At 37.0% G+C, this 17,041-nt stretch overlaps 1 protein-coding gene across 2 annotated transcripts; it reads right to left on the bottom strand.

The window, feature by feature from the left end:
* Nucleotide 1: 1 nt before the first annotated feature.
* LOC111435141 (protein RST1) lies at nt 2–16,769 on the bottom strand. Of its 2 annotated transcripts, XM_023072480.1 has the most exons (25): nt 16,322–16,769; nt 15,068–15,352; nt 14,812–14,895; nt 14,338–14,617; nt 13,925–14,181; nt 13,605–13,791; nt 13,293–13,480; nt 12,012–12,112; nt 10,190–10,265; nt 9,936–10,067; nt 9,768–9,849; nt 9,612–9,684; nt 8,407–8,575; nt 7,209–7,339; nt 7,021–7,112; nt 5,503–5,585; nt 5,213–5,428; nt 5,018–5,095; nt 4,300–4,482; nt 3,235–4,131; nt 2,870–3,166; nt 1,476–2,135; nt 1,102–1,252; nt 785–903; nt 2–460 (listed from the first exon to the last, which is right to left on the bottom strand). In XM_023072480.1, exons 1-25 carry the CDS (start codon nt 16,712–16,714, stop codon nt 104–106), a joined length of 5,571 nt encoding a protein of 1,856 aa, XP_022928248.1. In that variant the 5' UTR covers nt 16,715–16,769; the 3' UTR covers nt 2–103. The 2 variants fall into 2 exon arrangements, with proteins under 2 accessions (XP_022928248.1, XP_022928249.1); XM_023072481.1 differs by lacking the exons at nt 14,812–14,895; nt 15,068–15,352; nt 16,322–16,769 and having other exon boundaries at nt 13,925–14,168; nt 14,338–14,430.
* Between the last annotated feature and the right edge of the window lie 272 nt (nt 16,770–17,041).

The raw sequence follows: 17,041 nt of genomic DNA, 5'->3' as shown, positions 1-17,041 counted from the left end.
ATAAATTTCATGTACTTATGTAACTTCAAATCTAAAATCTTCCATCCAAAATTTGAGCTGTTCGGCAATATGTTCAACAAAATTTGGTGATCAAATTTCAAAATCAGCCTCTTTGCTGAGTGATGATATTCATGTTTGCAAGCCTAAGCTGCTCCTCCAATGGCAAGAAGTCCTTCAAAGAAACGCAGGTATTATGCATCACATGTAACAGAGAAATAGCTGTATCAGTTTCACTTTCATCAATAGGTTGGGAGCTATGTATACTGTTTGCATTTAGAATCCGTTCGGTCGAGGCGAGGAGATGGGAAGCGATGGGCTCTGCAATGTAACCCCAGCCAGATGTGGATATAAGAGAATTGAGGGTCACAGGTAGATCCTTCAGCACGGCATGAGGCTCCAAAATCAGTAGAGGCATGTATTTGGAGAAGCTACCTGATAGTAAACCAAGAAAATGCAGTGCCTGCAGAAGAAAACACCAAAACGTTTTACAAAGTGTTCTCTAATTTTGTGAGGTGGGTAGTTTGAACCCCGACCCCGAACTTTTGATAGAAGATATATACCTTAACTAGTTGCACTATTTTCAACTCGACAGAATGTTCTAACATAAGCATTATAAATTTGATTCTTTCCATTTTCAGCCTAGAATGACAACAGTGAATTTTAAGATTGATTTTATACTACGATGTAAGAAAAAAATAGTTTATTTCGTCTATGAATCATATAATATAATTTTGTGTCTAAATTTTAATGTGACTGTTCCATCAAACAACTGACTAATGCCTACCGTGGAAGGATGAACTGAGACGCAGCTAATTTCCACAGTATCAACCAGCCATTGTCTCTTGACATTTCCCTCTGCAAGTTGAAGAGCTGCTACAACCTCCACCAGTACATCCCACACATCTGCAAATTGAAGGTCTACGTAAGTCGATAGCAATACGAAATCTCAGTAACAAATGCCTTGAAACAAGTAAATGAACACGAGACTGGGAGGCTAAGATAACATGTGAGATTTCTATTTTGAGCATTCTGAAACTCCATTTGATGCTTAATACTAATCATTATAACTACGTTCCCAAAATTTGTCCAAAGAAGCAGAACCTTGCAGTTTCAAGTTCAGCATCAGAATTTTCAGTTTTCCTAGCTCGCTCAGTGGGAGAGAACCATTCCTGGTTAGTTTGGCTTTGGCTTTCATCTTCTTAATAACTTCAAAAAACTTCTCATCTTTTAATACAAGATCCTCTGATGAGACCTGCACATGGCACTTGAGAAGTCAGAAACGCGAGATTAAATGCACAAATGAAGATCTACGGTTTCCAATAGATTAGGAAACCCATTTTATTTGATCTTAAAAAGACATTCTGCAAAGGTTTTTCAAGCGTAGACAAGTGGTCGTCACATAAATTTGAATATAAGTCCCTACAACGAGAACAGTGAAGAAGACCTTGGAAATATGAAGAGATGGAGTCAAGTACCTGAAGGAAGTTCAGCAGCCACGCCGGCCGTGCCTTGCCAAGGCATCTTATTGCCTCGGACCACTCTTTTGTGGAGTGTACCTCATCTACTTCGGCGTCGGTACCGGAGGGCGATGTAGGTAACATGATAAAAAGAACCTCCATGAAGTTTTCAATATGAGATATGCACTCTAAAGAATTGAGAGAAGCCTCTTCAAGACATTGGTAGAGGCCCTTCCAGCACGAGATGAATAGTAAATGCTTCTCATAATTGTACTGGAGTTGGTTGGAGTAAGAAGAAAACAAGTAGTTTTTCATGTCATTGAAAAGTTTTTCGACCCTCGAATTAGAGAACACGTTCATGAGACCTGCGAGATGAATAAGCAAACATGACTGCAGATTCAGCGCTAGTGTTCTGAACCTGGAGATGTCAGAGAGCTCATCAAGAAAAATAAGCAGTTGGTCAAATTGGTTTGCATGCGCTAATGAGAACTTCAAGCATTCTTCTCTGAGAATGCCCTTTCTAAGAGCAGAACTTTGTGGCAGCGACTCAGCAACTTGATCCTCATACCTCATGCAGCGCCTGATTATTACTCCCCAGTCCAAGGACGGCAATCTGGGAGCTTGAGAGAGGCACCGTAGTATGGTTACTAAAGTGTCAATATATGTAGCTGGACCTGTCTGAACTTTTGAAGTATTAGATTTTTCAGATTAAACTTAACAAAATAAATTGTGCATGTAGCAAACAAGCGATATCGCTTCAGTTCAACACAGTGGTAAGAAGAATCGTGTACGTTATCGAGTTTTCATAAGAACAGTGTAGACAATATTCTTGTTACTCAACTCAGCTATTTTCAAATGATAAGCAACTTTTATTTTTATCAAAAGACATCTACATTGGTATTAAGGGCTAACTTTCCGACCATACTCAAAAATGAAATTTGGAAAATATCAAGGGGGTGCTGGGGCTCGGTTTCAGGTTTGTGTGAGTTTGGCTTCAGGGGAAGGAGTTGCGTACCCCGGGTTTGGCCTCTCAAACCCATGGGGTACAACCTCCAAACCCGCCCCAAATCCATGATTTATCTTTCTTCCATAAAGTTGGTAGGAACCACTATTTCTCTCTCCATATTTATCATAATTTTTGTAGGTCCCAACACCACCTCCCTTTGAGTGTGTAATTAGAGATTTATGTAATTATCCTTTGTTTCTTATTTTGAACGCTTGGAGCCCTTTTATCTTGGCACCCTTTAGCTTGGGCTAGATTATCTTTTAATTGCCCGATTGTGTTTCCATTCATAAAGTATGAGTTTTCAAAATTAAAAGAAATGTGAGATGATGCAGAAGACGTACATGCATGTATATATGTAATTTTTAGGCTCAAATCAAAGCTAAAAAGAAAACCGGAAGAAACATACCCCTGAAAGATTAAGCTGCTTTAGCCAATTGCATAGCCGCATTACTACACCATCCACTTGGAAATTTTGAGGTATAGATCTTGAACCAGATTCATCTGTCTCATTTAAGTTCTGAAGGTTTGGAGATTTCTTTGACCAAATATTATGTCTAAGGAATGAAACTGCCCATGCAGCATATTGCTGCAATTTCTTGTCATCAGAATTCTGTGCAACAAGATACATCTCTTGCATCACTGATGTCAACAGTGGCTCACAAACACGACTTGAAAGTAGTGGACCCATAAGATGAGAAGATTCCTGTAAACGCATTTTTATAAGAAAACCAATTTTAAAGTGAACAAAAACATAACAGTAGGATATATAACCTTTAGGTCATGTTCAATTTGAACTGATGATGTTGTAGGATGCACATTGAATAAACTTCCAACACCCACTCCCATGGCATTTACTACTCCAAGCATTCCCCCAAAATGAATCAAAGGACTGTACGGATTAGAATAACATCTTCTAAATAACTCCAGCAAGTCTTGGACACATCCAACTTCAATAGAACAAACCCCCTCATTTAAAATGCCGGCAAGGAGGTTTCCTGCTCCTATGCATGATGCCATCAACAAATTCTGATGGGATGTAGTAGATTTTTTAACAGATAACAGTTCAGAAATAGTCTCCTTATAGACATCTATTAGATGGCCCAGTTCATCACCATTCATCAACTCGAATCGATGACAAAAAGTCATGACGGCTGGTAGTGCAAGACAGGATCCAACAGAGAGAATTCTAACAGAATTGTCATCGAATGAATCAGAGTACTGAAGTACCGAATTTCCATGAGGCATCCACGAGAAAATCAATCTTTTAATCTCCAGGACAGCATTATATGTCCCAGCTTTGTACACTGCAACGATGGTGTTACCCAGACCTAGAATTAGTCCAGCAACACCCCAGACATCTTCTTCAAAATCACCATTCTCATGCAACAGGTGGGCATCTACACTGATATCGAAAGAGTGCACTGGGAACAATGTAAAGAGATCTTCCAACATGTCTGTAGAAGATCCAATGAGCTGACATATCATCAAAGACAAAGCCCTAACTATTGTTCCTAGCAACTCTACATCCTCAATCCTGGTTGTCTGCTTGTCTTTAACCAAGTTAGATTTGTCAACAATTTCAACCCCGGAAAGAAGATTATGGCTAGAATAGCCTAATCCAACTCCACAAGCTCCTTTAACGAGGGTGCTTTTGCTAACGCTTAAAACCTGAAAGGGAGATTTCATGAAATTCAGAGGCAAAACAAATAGAAAAATTAACAGTAATCATAGTCAAATATGAGCTTTGCAACTGCTTTATTTGCATAATGCCATGCATAAAAAGAATAGCCATTTACTTTGAAAAAGAACTTTGTGATGGAACGAGGATCTGCATACCTCTAGAAGTCCAGAGATGTTCTGAAATTTCAATTTATGATCAGTGACATGTAGACATCTGGAGATTATTCCAAGGGATATTGCAGATGGCCATTGACGATGCTCATGCTCATGCTGGAACAACCAATTTAACAGAAACTTGGCAGCAGTTGACTTCACAGCATGGGCAGCCTGAGGCAAGACCTGATAACAAAAAGAAAAAAGCCGCAATGATATTTGTAATGTCTCACGCTATCAAAAAGCCACAGCTTGTTTCTTATAATGCATACACGCGCACACATGTATATGTGACATTTGTAATATCTCAGTGACACTAATAAGGCTGCAGTGATAAGTTCACAATCTAAAAGTACACAGGCTTAACAAGAAAAGAATTTTACTCTTGAAGGCCTCGGCATGGAGTAAACCTCTTGACCTTAACATCCCAGTGATAATAGCATATCCAAACGAATCTATTCTCCAAATTAACATTTATCATACTTTGTATTGCATACCAGAGACCGATAACATAAATATTCAAGGAACTTCAGAAACTAGACGCTGACATTTCGACAGTAAAATTTGAGAATCAAATTGGGAAAGAAAGGGGGTTTTTTTAAAATAAGAAACGAATAATTTATTGACAGAAAGAATAGCATACAAAAGGAGAGACGAGGAGATGAGATATCCCTAGAAGGCCAAAGTGGTGAAGAAAGAGGTTGCCGAAGCAAAAGATTACCATACAAAGTGCACCAATAGCTAGCGCCATATTTTCAGCAGATCTTGGCAAAGCTTCTTCAGCAGCATGTATTATACTCTGAAGGACAGGAATAACAACATTACTACCAAAATTTCAACATTTTCCAAACTATTATAATAAGTGACATGAAAGTAAGAGGTGTAAATAGGAAGGCCAAGACAAAGACACGGGGACCTTCAAAATTGCATTAGCAGCTTTACATGTTTTCTCTGAGATAACTGCAGTATCTCTAACATCAAAGGAAAAAACTTCAGACTTTAACCAGCGTTCCATAAATGCTTTCCATGATTCCAGGGCTAAGAGAGCCATGACAATGTTTCTTGAAAGTTGAAGAGATTCAGCAATTTCACACATCGCATCCACATAACTGGCATGTTCATCTTTTGTTCTCTGAATAAAGAATTGGCTAGTTAGGGAAAGAAAGAACCTTTCAAAATGATGGTTACCAATTACAACATCCTTACTCTTTCAGGATCATTCCCTTTTCTAGAAGAAAAAGACAGACACAGAAGTGCAGCAGCAGGCAGTTCCCTAACAGTACTGTTCCCTGAGAACAAATTTAAGGAATTTAGCAATTCTACAAATAAGCACAGAAGCCAACAACTCACCATATGAAATGACTAAACTAAATGAACAAAGTTTCATATTCAATTGAATACAACCCCCACCATCCCGAGGAAAAATAGGAAAATCGTAGGATGCAACCTTAATAATCGTATTTACTCCTGCTAATTTTCTAGTGCAATTGTTGTATTGCACGTCATATTTCCATTTCCTTTTAGTAACTCTCTCGAATATGATTGAATAACTATTTCTTTACAAGCTTACGAACTTTTATATAAATTTAACTAAGTTTCCATGAATTTGAGTGGTTGTTAGCAACAAAGTGGGTTTAAGATCTACCCAAGTAAAAGTTAGATTTGTCCTCTTCAACATTATCTTAACCTCCATATTTACTATTCCCTATTTCCATTATTGCCAATGTCTTCATTTGAGGGCATTTATTAGATAAGTTCTCTTGTTGTCCACAACTAAAACATTCTCCCGATGTTGGTCTGCTATACACAGTATTACTTCTTTGCTGTATTTCCATTACTTTCTTGGTGCCAACTTTATTGTTGAGATCTTCTTTAGTTTATTTGTAATGGATGAAGTACTTCCTCATTGGAGGTGTCTTTGTGAATCTACTATGTTCTTGTAAAACTATTCCTCCTAATACAGATATCTTTCTAATCGGGTCCTCCTGTTTTTCTTCACGTTGTTGTTCCACTCTATAGGATAAAGAAATACCACCAGGGAGAGAATACACTGGTTGCAATCTTACATCGCCCCTCAATCCATCCACATATCTTGCTATTTGTTGGTTCTCAGATTTCACAAGATTATTTTGTGCACATAGCCGGTTAAACTCCTTCGTATATTCAGCACAGATTGCCGGTTAAACTCCAGCATATTTGTCTTCATTTCTTCAATAGATCTTTCAACTGATAACATCTGGCGTGTCAAGGTTCGAGGAGATAATGGGGTTTTGAGAAGTCGAAGCATCAAGACTAATTAGAACTGTGTCATTGCCAGTCGTTGGTGGGTTCTTTTTTCCAGCCACCAAGTCCCTACCACGAGGGTGCTCTAATACTTACACCAGTTGTTAGGAGTCGGTTCTTTTTATATTAAAGGCAGGAAATGCCTTAAATAGGCTAGTCAACTAACTATAACCGGTTACTACATAAAATATTCCAACCAATAAAATACACGGAAAACTAATAATGTTGGCTAATTATTGCACAGCCTATATAGTAAACTGGTAGTAAAAGGGTAGAATAAATTTCAAAATTGGATAAATTCAAAATATGTAGCGAATGCCATAAGAACAATTTTATAGGAGGTTTAGTTCTAAAGAACTAGAAGAGGCTTTTTGGGTGAGGAAAGAGTGGTGGAGGCCATTGTTCTTGTATATAACAGCTACACCACTAATAATCTAATACCTGAAGAAAAAACAAGACGAGGATAGACGTCTAGTAGCTTCTCAATCTTACTTCCAGCAACTCTCTTCTCCTTTACAAGTCGTCTCCGGTTACTGCAACAAATTGGGAATGAATAATCAATTACATGAATGTTTTTTCGTGGCAGCAATTGAAGCGGGCGGTAGACTATAATACATACAAATTTTAACCTGTGCTCATGAGCTATAATCTTGACCAGAAGACCTTTTATCGCACTGAGGATGTTCACATCTGTCTCCGTAAAAAGGACTGAAGTGCTCCTTTCTTTAAAATCTACAATACTTCTCTCAAGAAGGGATACCTGGCAAGCATAAATGACAATACCAAAGGAAAGGATATCAAAAAGGTGAATAAATAAATTGAATGAATTTATTGCTGCCACTATCAGAAAGGATGTGCCATTGTCGATGTCATGAATGGCTAGCAATGTTTAAGTCTAAGGGGGCTGAAAGGAGACTAAACACTCGCAAGAGGAGTGAGCACGAGAGAGGCAAGCGACGCCAATGAAAGTGCTCCAAGTGGAGAGAGCATGAGAGAGACAAGCAACATTAGTGGAGTGCTCCAAGAGAAGTATGTATGAGTTATATGCTCTCACGGCCTCAACTGACAAAAGTGCTAACAAAAAGCTTCAGCTGACTTTACAGCAAAAGCTTCAGCTCACTTTACAGCTTACTGCTTAGTGAGTTAATATCCAACCGATAATGAATGGGGAAGTGTTGAACGATTAGCCTTAATCTAGGAGATATTTGTATAATTCCTTATCCTTTATTATTACTATTACCCAGGGATATCCCTTATTATTACCTAATTTCTAGGAAGATTTACTATTACTTAAAGATTTATTTAGATTTACAGTTATCTAGAGATTTAGGGATTTATTTAGAATTATTGTACCAAGTATTGATTTATTTAGATTTCATGAGATTTATTGTACCTAGTATCTAGGATTTATTCAGATTTACTAGATTTACCGTTATCTAGGGATTTATTTAGATTTATTATACCTAGTATCTAGATATTTAGTTAGCTTTTTGTATTAAAAAACGGCATGCACCTCGCTGAAATTATAATGAAAAAAAAAATCTAATTTAGACTTGCAACAGGAAGTTACAGGAAGCTATTGTGGTGATTCGTGATAAATAGGGTGGGGTGGGAAAGGGTAAAGGTAGGTAACTGTTTAGTGGCTTAGAGCTTGAGTAGTATCTCAAGAGGGGAGGTTCCAAGTATCTCAAATGCTTTGGGGAATTATACAGTAGTTCCTTTTATCTTTTACGTTGCAATATAGTTGTGTTCTATCAAGTTGTTTCTTCTATAAAAGAAGAAAAAGGTCGCTAACGATTATAAAAAAGATTTCATCCTAAATTTTACCTCATATTGTGACAAGGCGTCAAAAGCAGAAGCCTTAGCCTTCGTCCACTGCAAATCATGACAAGGACAAGTTGATGTCCCAACAGTGAAAAGAATTCCTATTATGTCTTTTGAAGCTTCTGGATAGACTTCAGCATCAATTGCACCCCATCTGAGAAGATTGCAGAGGCTGCCAAAAAGCCAGGTTGTCCTCTTAAATAGATCATACAAGTACTTGAAAGTTAAATTTAACTATTTCTAATTTAAAAATTTCAGTGTGTCAACCAAATCGCAGAAATATATTTTCCCTAAAATTTGACAATCGTTTGTAAGATCAGTTAGATTTATAAATAAGACTTATAGTGAGATACTGAAAAAGAAAAGAAAGTGACACTGTTACACATAAATCCACTTTTCTAACGCTCTACCCACACGCACATACTAGTTAGACTTGCAAGCCCTTCTTGAATTTGATGATCATAGATTGTGGATGCCAGATTCGTCTATAGTGTTTTCATTTCAAACCCTATTCTAGTAGTTCCTATGATCGTTTCATTCCTACCATCTTGTACAAGAGAATTCAGCAGGGGTCCTAGCTCTTGGTGGTCTGTTCTTAAAATCCTTTTTCGATTGATATACATGTCTTTTATCATATAAAAGAAAAACTACAACCAATTGCGTGCTAGACAGCACAATAAATTGTCTTCTCCTAGGGTAGCATGCTTTGCGACAAAAGACCTTGGCTAGGATGCTTCTCATATATACATAAAACACTTTTACTTCTTTTTGGAGATTGTGATTCAGGATTTTGATGCCAAATTACCTTATTTTTGTGTCAGATTTACTGGGTGGTTTCTGCTAAACAGAAAGGGAATTACCTTGTGAGGAAGGGTTAGTAGGACTATTCTTGGGAGCTGCGATCGGAGAAAATTGTAAAACTTAAATGATTGAGAAGGATTGTTTTAGAAACATGGGATAGGATTATTTCTATATAAAGGCCTCAGAACTGTGGTATCTTCTTTAAAAAAAAATTATTCCCCTTCTTATGTTGTCCTCAACTGGAGAGGCTTTTACCATTCCATTGGTCTGGCTCCGACCCTTAGATAAATTTCACAATAAAATCAATGTCATATAAAAATAGTAGAAATTTCACATTTGTAAAACTATTCTTTCTTCATTTGCTCCTTGTAAAATCCCATGGTAGTTCGTTGGGAGAAGTGACTAACCTATTTGCAAGAACTGGATTTGCAGAATAGTCCAGTGGATACTCAGCAATGACATCCCATGCCGTGTAAAAATCTGGAAGGTTTATTGTGAACTCTTTCAGTCTAGACCGAAGTATGAATAATTTACATATTATAATTTATAGACAATAAGTTTACCAATGACATCAGCTTCACATAGATGTGCAAGGCCTTGAAATCCAAGAGCTTGATTGATAGGATCAGGGCTTTCAATGCATGCCTGTTAATTGAGAGGATATATAAAATCCCTGTAATAGGTGTGAAACAAAAAACAAAGACAAAGAAAGGTTTCCAAGAAATCCATACTGAAACAGACAAGATAAGGTCTACTCCTCTATCTGCATCTTTTCTGCAAACATCTCGAATTGAAGCAGCCAAACTGAGACAAATCTCTCTCTCATGAACAAAGTCAGAAAATCCATTGGGAAGTAAGACTCTCTACATGAAGGTGAAAAGGCAATGGAACTTTATTACACTGTTAAGTATCAGGTAAAAGAGAAAGCCCACCAACCCCACCTCCCACTGCCCCAAGCATTCACACAAATATAAACACAACTTACTTGCAGACTCCCAAATACACGATCATTCTTTTCCCAGCTTTGACATAGCAATCGCGTTGCTGTAGCATATAAGACTCTGAAAATGAAATAAAAAATCAGAGTTTAAAAGAAGGTATATTTGATAAATAGTATGCCACTGAGAATTCTAAGAATATATAAGTTCTATATGTATTTTTCAAAAAAAAAACGGAAAAGAAAACAAAACTTTCCTGCAGAATGAAAAGTTTTGTGGGAGGGGGTTTCCTCTACCCCTGGCCCCTGGGCTGATTGATTATTAAAAAAATAATTCCCAAAGCAATTAGACATAATATCACCCGATAGAGATCCATGGTATAAAAGGCAAGTAAGACAATCCGAGACAATAATAAAGAGAAAAGTGGAAAGGGGGTCCCTTTGTCTAACGCTGTGTGATGGAATAATCCTTCATGGTCTTCCATAAATAATACTGGAATAATTAGCACTAGAGATACGATCAAAATTCCATTTTCTCCAACGAAGACTAAACTCTTTGGCTTGAAGGATTGCAACAAAGAAGCCTTAACCTACTTTATCAAAAGCTTACTCCAAACCTAGTTTAAGAATCAATCTACTCTTTTCACGTGTTTACCAATCATCTAAGTAAGCATCTAAAATTTGTCTCCCCGTCACAAAATTCATTTGATTTCAAAATAGTACAAGGAAGAACCTTCTTTAAATGATTCAATAAGACTCTAGCTATTATTTTGTAAACACATAGGATGAGGCTAATGGTTCTATAATCATGAACCATTCATGAATCTATTTTCTTCGGAATGAGGAAAATATAGGTTTCATAAAGAGACATGTTGATGATACCATTAGTATCAAAATCTGAAACTTTTTGTTTGATAATATTCCAAAAAAAAAATTAAAAATCAGTTTACTTTCGAAAAAAATTGCTGTCAAAGTTAAAGGCAGATCTACTCTTTTTTGGTTGATTTCATAGGATGAAGGTGGTCCACTCAAGGAGCAATGTACAAGGTTCGTTTCAATTTAGCTGTGGATCGAGGTCCTGATTAAGGAAGCGTGGGGTGTTTATTTGGGTTCTTGAAGTGAAATTCCACTATCCCCCATCTTAACATCATATCCTTCTCCATCTGTTGCAATATGAGGATTTGGTCTCTTAAAAAGCACAAGTTCTTTTTACGTCAAATCTTTATAATACTCTCTTTCCCAAGGCTTCGTATTACCCAAGCCAACTTTTTGCAAGATAGTATGGAAGGCATTCATCAACAAGAAATGAAAAGTGTTATTGCACTCTCTATTTAGGTGGCATTAGTACTAATGTTAAGCTGCAACAAAAGAACCTGGTCATCTCCCTTGGTCCTCATTTGTGTGCTTATGTCATTTTTGGAGGAGGATCAAGAACATTTGCTCCTCCCCAGTCTAAATGCTTTTGACAGTTGGGTCAAATTTGTCAGCATTTTCAATATCTATCTCCTGATTGACTTCTAAAAGATTGGCTTCTTCTGCCTATGTGGTGAATTTTGAAGAAACAAGACAAATTTTGTTGAGTGATTTCCATGCCATGCATTGGGAGATTGGAGAAAACAGAAGAATATCTAATGCACCACAAGAAGATCAAAATTTGGAAATTTTGATCCACGTTTCTTTTGTCTCGTAATTATTTCCCTAGTTCTACATATCAAGTCTTTTTCCGTAAGACCTTCGTATACTTCATATATCAACAATCACTATATCTTATAAAAGGCTATATATGAGGTAAAATGGCAACTGGCCACAAAAACGAACAAATAAATGTAAGTTAAATGAAACAATAAATATTTTCTTTTAATGCACTTACGGATTTGAATCCTTGCGAAGCATTGGTGAAATAGCTTCAACTATGAAAGGAACCATTGCACTATGAGAAGCAAGGCATGGAAGCAATGCCAAAAGTTTAAGCTGCAATAACATAAAAGAAGTATACTTAAATATCTGGACAATAAAGACAAATGATGTGCCTGAAACATTCAAAGCACTAATTGTCCATGCCAAATACAAAGGCGCGGATAGTATACTGAAGAAACTTTTTTTTTTTTCTTTTTTTTTTTTTTTTTTTTTTTTTTTTTTGGAGAACAATGTTCACAGACTTCTATCGTATTTCTAAACAAACCTGTTTCAAAAGTGAACAATTGAAGTTCGTTCTAATTGGTGGTTACAATAAATTTATATTAAATCCTATATTTTCTCACTGTATAAGACAAAGATCTAGAAAGCTAGGATTATTAGGTTGTGTCTGAAAGGTTAACCAAGCATGAACATGGGCAGCTCGATACCTTACCCACTGCTAGATCTACCCACATAATGAGTTTTGAATTAACTCCATTAACCAAGCTTTATCCCTATTGATTTCAAGTCCTAATATGATCAAAAATTTGAGAGAATGTTCAGTGAATCTTGTCCCTACCCACCTTGAAACCTTTCACTGAACTTTTTCATGTCCTTGGAAACAAGTATACTCAAAACATTGACCACGACAACAAAAAAAAACAGGGGGAAGAGACACTATTGTCTTAGTCCCATTAGTAGCATTGATCTTTCTCCCTGATTTACTGTTAACTAATATGAAAAAAAAAAAAAATTACAATATCTCACCTATGGTCTCCACTTCTACCCAAAACACTTCCTCCAAAAGACCTTGTCCAAGAAACCGCTATCAAAATTATTCTTGACCAATTTTTATTAAGCTTCTTTATCTTACTTGAACGGGACCTGTCCTTGAATTTATAAGGAGACAATTTGCATGAAAATTCTCCCAAATGACCTCTTCCAGATCATATAATTGATCTTTTTAATTTCTTTTCTTATATTCATCTAATTATATGATGGAAGGGTCACATATAACAGAAAATTCACAATCTTACATAATAATTAATAACCTTCAAAATAAATGAATATTATACAGTCACAAGTTTATGCTCCCGAGGCAACCATAACAGCAAATAGTAACTAGCACCAACTCAAATGAATATTACCACATTCTTGAATGGAAAACAAATTCATTCTGAGGTGAGATAAGAAGAAGCAAAAATATCACATGCTGGAAAGCTAGTCATACCCAAGTGCAAAAAAGAAAACTCACCACCATATCCTGGCGATCGACTTCTTTTCTTGAAAATATATTGCAGTAAAAAAGGAATAAAAGAAACAACTGAAATCCAATTTTTGGATCCAAGGTTCCAAGAGCAGCTAGCAACTCTACAGCGTCACTTGCCAATGAATGATGCACCACCATAATGGAAGTGATTGCACTTACTAGAAAGGGCATTTCTGCACGAGTGAACGATAAAAGAATATCAAACACTTACCCCATAAATCAAGGGATGCCGAAATATAAAAACTAGTAGTTAAGACATGGTAAGTAACTCATCAAAAATGAGTGTTTCTCTTTTACCTCTAACAAATAATTCCTCAAATTGAGTGAGGGGCAGGAGGGATTTCCGTCTATCAACAATCCATAATGAGTACTCTCTTAATTTAGATGTCCAACACATTTTGGGCAAATCATTATCATCTTTGCTATTACTCAGGCCATAAATTGCAAAATCCAAAAAGAACCCACTGGATTGTGAAGAAAGGCCCTGAGATAAAATGGTTTGAATCTTATCAAATTTCAATCACCATTCAAGGTAAAAATTCCATCTCTGCAGTTTTAGGCTACCATTTCAGGCTAGACAGAGAAAAATACTCAAGATGTCAGGTTACAAAATTGACCTGGAACCATAGCTTTTCTAAAAGCTTAACAATAATAGACCCGGGTGTGCTAATCAATGAAAAGTGAAACGCCCTCTCCTTCTCAACTTCATCCTTTGTTGTCACCAATAGCGTCACCAACAGCTTTTCTAATATGGAAAGCAATTCAGTTGCTGCTCCTTTAATACATTTTGAAGGAGATGACATGAGACTGATGGCAGGAAAGACGAATAAAAGTTCTTCACTTGGTAAAAGTGTTGTTACCCTGTTAGCATATTCTGAAAAGCCATAAGCATCATTATATATTCAACAATACGGGAGTAAAATGGACAATCTTGAAAGAAATTTTCTTATTGCCGGCTGCCAAAATAAGAACGTGGAAAGCATAAATAATAGGTAGGACTAGAACGGATTCAACTAAACAGAAAACATACCATGTTCAGCTTTCCACTGCAGGAGGGAGAGAAGAAGTTTCAATATTAACAATTGCTCGTGTTCTAGCTCTGATTTTATGAGAATCGTAAATAATGATGGGAAGGCTGAAGATAGCTTGGAAACATATTGCATCTTGAGGTCCTTTTGTACGGACAACAAGTATGTTGATAGTTCAATAATGCGCTCAAAGCCACAAACATGTCTGTCCAGAGATGCATACAAGGAGAGAATTGTATCCAACAGTTCTAGGCTGCGTTGTTGAGCTTCCATTATGAGATGCTAAGTGGGGAGAAAAGGATAAAGTCAAGACAGATTAAAATTTTAAATATTGACTGAACTTAAGGCATGGTCAAAGCTATCAACTAGTTTAACTGAACTTCTAAACTTCTGTGCAAGCAAAAGGATGCACAAAAAAACAGACAGACAAAATTATATATTATCTCATTGTGATGAAGAATGAAGTGGCTGCATACCGATCCACTGCTGACCAACAGTCTTAAGACCACAGTACAAGCATCCACCAAAGATTCCACCAGATGTATGAAATTCCAGAAATCCTGCAAAATTATGAAGAAATCTGAACTTCATTGGTACAAATCGAGTGTAATTATTTGTGCATTATGCTCAATGTGGGAAAAACTTGAAATGATAAATATCATGTTCAGTTATGTAATAATCCAAACATACTCGAGACGGTATTGGAAATTATCTGCCTCAATGCCAACTTACTTCTAGAGTCTTGCGTGGGACATATTTGAGGCTTTGAATCAACAAATCAAATATAGGCAATGCCTCCTGTGGCAATGAGCAGCAAACCGACATAATCGATGACATCAAATTTCGCACAAATAACGAAGATGATGAGTCTGAAAGCTGTGTTCTTAGTATTGAATGTTTCACAAATGGGCTTAAGAATTCGCAAACGGCTTCCATTCCCAGTGACTTGTTCTGTACCATAAACAGTGGAATTTGGTGCAAGAGCTGGGCTTGAACATCTACTCGACAAGACAACACCTGCCACACACCCCACAGTGTCACTGCTTAAAATTTTATACTAGCCAGTGAGAATTAAACTGCCCTTTACTCAAGTTTAATAGAACAAAGAACCAGAGAATCGACCTTCAAATATTATTCTGTATCTTATAAACCAAAATGTAAGCATTGATTCCATCTAACCCAAAGTAGCCCTGATGCAACCAAGCATCAAAGGAGTCTAAATTCCAAGACTTCATAGGGGAGCGTTTTATTATGATTCAAAAATAGCAATATAAGATGGCAAACAAATAAAAGTAGCCCTATGTTTGGATTTGACAAAATCAAACCATAATTAAAAGGTACAAGGACCCGAGCGACCAAACTTAACATAAACGTTGTCACATGAGCCATTCTAAAAAAATAAAAAAGAAATTTGCACTACTTGGTGAAGTAGGTTTTTTTAGAATCAATTTCAAATCGTCTGCTAAGGTTGTAACAATCCAAACGATCCCACTACATAAAGACTCTTTCGACGTTGCACAAAAGCCATTACTTTACGTTCAACAAACACTAAATAGGCTATTACTAGTAGAAGTAGTAGAATTATTCCAAGTGTTTCAATTAGAACTGCTATTGATGTTTTCGATTTTCTATTCACTTGTGATGTCACCTAGTTGACCAAAACATGATATTTCACTCATGATCGGGCTTGATCGACCCTATCATCCCTATTATGATATTAATGGATCAGACCTTTTCTCGAAAAACAAACTAGTTCTTTTTGTAATCAACTCTATACCTTCTTCAATGACATACACTCCAAAGGCTTCCTACGCCCTCGCCAAGTGATTGAAACTCTTTATTTATAAAGATGATTAAAGACTACTAATCAAACTAAACCGGCCAACCATAACAATTTCATTACAAAACATCGTTAGAACATAACGCGATTAAAATCGATTCTAAACAAGTAACTTCAGCCAATCTCTTCGGAGAACAACCCCTTACCTTAACAAAAGGATGATTTTCCGCCGAGCCAAACTGCCACGACCCATTGTGCTTCTGGAATCCAAATTGGACGAGAAAGCCCAGTCCCTTGACGAAAACGTCAACGAACCGCGATTCTGATCCCTCGAGAGCAGCTTGAAGCTCCATCAGAGCGCGAGAGACGTCGATGTAAGATTCCTTGACCAAGCGGCAGAGCTCTCGAACAGATTGGTCGACGACGGCGGGAGATGAGTGAAGTAGGCATTGAGAAATGGCTTCCCTGCCTGGGCCGGAATCGGAGTTGAGATGCTGCGGAGCAGCTCGCAGCTTGGAGAATATTGAAGTGACGGCGAATCGTTGAAGCGACGGCTGCGGCAGCCGGAGTTTCTCCAGTAATGGAGCGTACGAGTCCATAGTTTCAGTTAACAGAGATCGAACTCAACATCGGTATTTTGTTGAGCCGGGCTAAGTTGATTTTCAACTTCTTTAAAAAAATAAAATAAAAATAATAACCTTTTATAAAAAAATAAATAAATAAATATATATTATATATATATATTTTTTTTTTTTTTTTTTTTTTCATAAAATGTTTTGATGGCTCCGTCACTCACTTCTATTTTTGCATGGCCGTAGACTCACTCTCCAGCAACAAGTGAGTTAAGTCAATTCGTTTTTGTGTCGCTTACAGCTAAGCGACGTCGAGCTTCTGGCCCCAGTTGCAACGTATGCTCGAGTCTCTGG

Source organism: Cucurbita moschata, unplaced genomic scaffold (genome assembly GCF_002738365.1).
Source record: "Cucurbita moschata cultivar Rifu unplaced genomic scaffold, Cmos_1.0 Cmo_Scf00048, whole genome shotgun sequence".
NCBI lineage: Eukaryota > Viridiplantae > Streptophyta > Magnoliopsida > Cucurbitales > Cucurbitaceae > Cucurbita > Cucurbita moschata.
This window is presented reverse-complemented; position numbering and strand designations above follow the sequence as displayed.

Bases quoted from the DNA above. Each gene is read 5' to 3' on its own strand.
- LOC111435141 (XM_023072480.1), bottom strand. From the start codon at position 16,714: ATGGACTCGTACGCTCCATTACTGGAGAAACTCCGGCTGCCGCAGCCG. The intron at 10,068-10,189 runs GTAAGTTGTGTT...ACCTTCATGTAG, and splicing joins GTGTATTTGGGAGTCTGCAA to AGAGTCTTACTTCCCAATGG. The intron at 9,685-9,767 runs GTAAACTTATTG...TAAACCTTCCAG, and splicing joins ATGTGAAGCTGATGTCATTG to ATTTTTACACGGCATGGGAT.